This window comes from Micropterus dolomieu, linkage group LG18, assembly GCF_021292245.1.
Source record: "Micropterus dolomieu isolate WLL.071019.BEF.003 ecotype Adirondacks linkage group LG18, ASM2129224v1, whole genome shotgun sequence".
NCBI lineage: Eukaryota > Metazoa > Chordata > Actinopteri > Centrarchiformes > Centrarchidae > Micropterus > Micropterus dolomieu.
Genome location: NC_060167.1, coordinates 33,276,657 through 33,282,068, shown reverse-complemented (window position 1 = coordinate 33,282,068; position 5,412 = coordinate 33,276,657). Strand labels below are relative to the sequence as shown.

The window sequence follows — 5,412 nt, the reverse complement described above, 5'->3', positions numbered from 1 at the left end:
TTTAAGCCCCCCCCCCCCCCCTCAAAGTCTACTGTCTTCTGATTGGCCAAGACCTGAAGCATGTTACCAGGCTGTTGTTGGTGCTGGGTGGAACAGGCAGACAGAGCTTTGCCTTGCCATTAGTGTGGGAGCACATGACCATATATGGAACACCGGCTCGGTTCATCTATGCATCAGTAATACATAGAAAGGAGCCGTTGGTAGAAAAAGCAGTTGTTCAAAACAGAGCGTTCAGAACTGGAGGGAACCTGAGGTTTTTGCTCACAGTGATTTCTTATAAATGCTTTAACCTCATTTTATGAAACTTTGGCCATGTTTTACATGGACATCCAACATTATAACATTGTAGATAAGTGATAAAATGTGCAAAAGTATAATAGGCCTCCTTTAAAAATCCAAACTTTGCTTGTGATGTGCATACAACTTAAAGAGTAATTTGGGTATTTTTAAACCTGGGCCCTGTTTTACATACATATTTCAGTGCGGTATATGGCTTCAGCAGGCAGCCGCCAACTGGCTGCAGTGGCTGCAACATATTGCGTCGTCGCAATTGTGCCCATTAAAATTGTGTCCACAAAAAATGCTTCTTTTTACCACTGACAGACTCAGACTGTTATACGAGGTGTCGGACAACATCATGGAAAGGATCCCTATGAGTGACTCCCTGTGACACCCTTCGCTTTTAACAGGAAACAGAAGTCTCACTCAAGGACAATTCTCGCTGTGAAATCTCATGAGTTGTTGCAGGAAGACGACAGTGGAAACGAGGTGCAGCAGTTTGTTACATTGGAGTACTGTTAAGAAATGAAGTTAACAGTTTCTCTATGTCCCCTCCCTCGTTTCCACCGACATATTGTCCTTGAGTGAGACTTCTGTTTCTGAGAAAATAACCCAGAGAAAAAAATCCTGTCATCGGGGTTATCTCAGGAAGACTGTGTTGTGTACTTGGGGAGTGGAGTTTGAAAGACGTGGACATAGCACAGGCAGGGAGGCTCTAAAAAAAGACACCAGGATCCAGTGTTTTTGGAACATGACCGCTCAGTAAACAGCTTGCAAAGTTTTTATAGGATGTCAATCATAGGATGATCTCTCAGCTTTTCTCTGTTACAAGCAATGCATCTGAGAAAGAGAGGAGCATCTCCTAAATGACATTAAAATCACATATTACAGGGTAATTCCTCAGTACTGACTAATTGAGAAAAACATGTTTGAAGGTGGGGCATCTGTTACCTGTTCTCACAGTCTGCCACCCTATAGAGAAGGGGGTCCTGGCCTGCACCATATACATGGTAATAGGACTGCGGTTGTCTGGTCCAGAGCCCCAGGACAGTTGCACAGTGGTGTCTGTAATGTCAGTCACCACCAGGCCCTCCGGGGCACCAGGAGGTCCTGAACATCCAGAAACAAGGACAGACAACCTGCATCAATGTCACTCAGCAGCCAAAAGAAATGAAATGGCTCCAGGTAAGCATGCCAGATCCCACCCCAGGTGTTAAGTTATTCATAACTCAGCTAACAACCTCAATTTACAGCTAATGGAGATATAAGTGGTTGCCCAAACTAGACAACCAAAAGACGAGAGATCATCATTTAACAATAGCACAGAGAGACAATTAATGACCATGGATTTGGAAAAACAAGGAAGCATTTTCCATTGGGATCTCACTGAAATTAGTGAAAGCAGCAGCATGAGATCAAACAAACAGGCTGGGACTTGGATGACTGACAAGAGATTTCCTGCTAAGCTCACAAATCTGCAAAAGTAGCACTGAGCCCTCAGCGGGACAAGCTGCTGCTAGAAGAAGATCACTGGGTATCAACAATGGTTGGATTCAGATTATGCATACAGAAACATACAATCCGTATGTAAAAGCTACAGACTCTTGATGTCATGCTTTGCAAATCTGAACGTCCCAGACAACAGTATTATTCTACTGCTTGGTGAGGCCAGCCTGGACTTTCCTCACCATGTGGTTATATATTTCCGTCATAGGTGTGACTGACACAATAGTGTGACTCGCTGAGAACATAATACTTAATCACCACAACCCTCCACTTTATATCCCATGATCCTTTTGGAGCATACTGAGGTCCACTGTGCCTTTCTGAAAGAAACCAGAAGGTGTCCTTGAATGTGGGAGTTGTCTATGCATACGTGACCTCCTCCTTTCAGGTCTGATTACAACAAAAGTCAAAATATTGTATGAGCCATTAAAATCCTACCATTTAACTTGAGGATATCAGTGTCCTCAGTCTTTTAATGGGTAAAAAAAAACATTTGATTGGTAATGATCAATTTCAAATTCAAAAGTCACAGTGTATAAGAGCAACAGGCTGTGCCTTGCACTCTTGTGGGTGGTGTTTCTAATATGAATTGTCTGTTTGATCTATTACATATCCCGTAAACAAGGCTATTATTTTTGTCTTTGCTAAAACAAAATGGAGTAGACTAGTGAGCCGTGATGAGAAAATCATCATGACACCACATCACCTGATAAGTAAAGTGTGAACACATTATAGAATCAACACCATAGATTTAAAAAACTGAGTAAAGTCAGATGTTTGTTGATTATAGTCAGGTTTCCACAAAAGAAAATCAGAATTAATGTATTTTTCCATCCACTACTGTTGTGCAAATATTAGGAGTTGGGGGAATTAAGATAAACTTTTGATGGTGCTTAGTCAGGTGCCATTAAACCACAGGAGGAAAACTGGCCCCAACAAGATAATTAAAAGAGCAACGGTGAAAAACCATCTAGAAAACATGACAGAAATATGGCATTTCTGTTTGTGTTTTGTAGTGATTTGGAGATTGTTAAAGACCATACAGATCAGAGACATTGTCTGCTGCAATTTTTCTTACTGAGTTTGTTTACAACGCACTTCGTCACATTTTCTGTGATATTTTGACTTTTTGATTATTTTCTGGCATTTCCACTCAAATTTTAATAAATAAATTTAAAATACTACAAAAACCTTGAGAGAAAAACATTCTGGTGATCCATTTTCTAAGTCTGATCTAAATAGTTTTTTTTCACCCGACTTGAGAACAGGTGAAAAAATGTTTTTTCCACAATATTTTTTCTAAATTCCTTTTAAAAATGTTTACCCATGAAAACCGGAGTCAGATTAGTACTGATTAAAATGCATTTCTAGCCAAAAGAGCCAAAATTACAGTAATGTTTTATAATGTGTTAACACACAATATATGTAGTTTACGTTTAGAGTTCATGGAGAAATTGAACATGAATGCTTTTAGTCTTATTATTATATATATATATTATATATTACTTGCATTTGGTAGTGGTGCACTTCAGCTCTTGTGAGTGTTTACAATAACAAACCGGTTTTCATAAATGAAAAACTTGTTCACTTGTTCTTAAGTCAAAAACTTGAAAATGGATAATCAGGAATAAAAAGAAGTGACAGCTATTACACTAATGTTAAACAAGTAATAGGTAAATTGTAACCTTTTTGAGTAAGGATCACATAATACTAGAGGTGTGACGAGACACTTAACCCATGAGACGAGACAAGATTCGTGATTGGGTTCACGAGATCAACACAAGACGAGATTTTCACACTATTTTTAAGAAATCTTTAAGGCTGAATTATCAGAAAATTGTGAGCATTAAACACTTTATTTCCTGCATTCTGCACCGGTTTATGGTGATTTTTTATTTTATTTATATAAAGAGAAACACAAAATTCAGGTGACAGGTGATGATTCAAAATCTATAACCTAAGTATAACAGAATATAATTCAGTACAGTTCTAAGTCATTCTGTGCTCCTTTCAGATCTGTTTCTGCTGTAGATCACCTTATTTAATTTATTTAACATCCCTGCTGATTTATGATTTAGTCTTATGGTCAAAAGTTTCTGCACATTCAGAATCTCTCCCATATATCAGTGTTCCCTGACATGTACAGAAAAAAGTCACAATGAGAATAACATCATTTGAAAAGAAGTCTGTCTGCACTTTACTTTGTGGTGCATGACGTTATTGATCCATTGGTAGGAACGTTATCCCCTTCAGACTGCTTGACCGACGCAGTTTGGGACTGCGTGTCGCATGTGAAACTCAAAGTAAATTAAACACTTGAGGCAGAAAGAAATCTCACAACAGATCCTTACACGTTAACTTCCTGTGCAGCTCACAGTCAGACCATGCTATGTCTCGGGTTACGTATGTAACCCTTGTTCCCCGAGAAGGGGAACGAGACACTGCATCGATGACGACACTATGGGAATGCCTCTGGGCGTGGCAGGGCTGAACTATGAATGAAACTACTCCAATCCTATTGGTGTTACTAGAACGGTAGTGTGTGACGGCATAACCGGAGGGGGTATATAAGCATGCCGGCACATAGGACACATTAGCCCTTTCTATGAAGCAAGGCACTCCAGGTGGGGTGAGGTGTGGCGGACCGACGCAGTTCGAGTTCCCTCGAAGGGGAACGTCTCGGGTTACGTATGTAACCCTTGTTCTCTGAGAAGGGGAACGTGACGACACTATGGGAACGAGATACCCACTTAGGCCGCGCCGAAACCCCGCCTGCCCCCAGCGTGCAGAACCTGACGGCATGACTAGGAGGAGAGCGCATGGGTGCCGGGTGCAGAAGGAAGGTCCAGACTGTAAAACTGGATAAAAGTGTGAGGGGTGGCCCAGCCAGCCGCGTCACACAAATCCTGGAGTGGATTGCGAGGAGGGCCCTAGAAGCCGCCATGCCTCGAGTAGAGTGCGCCCTTACGGCCATAGGTGAAGGCAAACCGCGCACCTGATAGGCCAGGGAAATAGTCTGAACGATCCAGTTGCTGATGGTGTGTTTAGAAGCGGGGAGCCCAGCCTTGGGGGACCCGAAAGACACCAGCAACTGGTCTGCTTTCCTCCACCGGGAAGACCTCAGAGTGTAAATACTCAGTGCTCTGACAGGGCAGAGCAGATGAAGTCTCCCGTCCTCCTCCGTCACATGAGGTGGGGGATGAAACGCCTGCAGCACCATGGAACCTGCCAGTCTGGCCGGAACCTTAGGGACATAACCTGGACAAGGGTGCAGGATGGCCCTGACCCTCCCCGGGGCAAACTCCAGGCATCGGGGTGCTTGGCCTCAGCCGACTCCAGGGGTTCAAAGGGGGCCTCAGCCAGCGCTTCGAGAACCACTGCCAGGTCCCAGGTGGGAACCCTGGAACGAGTCACGGGTCTCATCATCCGGGCTCCACGGAGGAAGCGCACAACCAGTGGAAGCTTCCCCAAGGGCCCATCACTCAGAGGGGCGTGGAATGCTGCAATGGCAGCCACATACACTTTGAGAGTGGACGGGGAGAGGCCAGCGGAGAAACGGTGCTGGAGGAACTCCAGTATCACAATTACCGAGCAGGTAACTGGGTCCACCGCCCGTTCTTTGCACCA

At 43.3% G+C, this 5,412-nt stretch overlaps 1 protein-coding gene across 2 annotated transcripts in view; it reads right to left on the bottom strand.

Moving 5' to 3' along the window:
- Window positions 1–5,412, bottom strand: part of LOC123987452 (contactin-4) — a 40,819-nt gene that overhangs the window by 11,662 nt on the left and 23,745 nt on the right. For both annotated transcript variants that reach the window (XM_046076388.1, XM_046076387.1), the window contains one exon: window positions 1,231–1,389. In XM_046076388.1, the coding sequence (XP_045932344.1) occupies window positions 1,231–1,389 (159 nt within the window). The remainder of the gene's footprint in view (window positions 1–1,230; window positions 1,390–5,412) is intronic.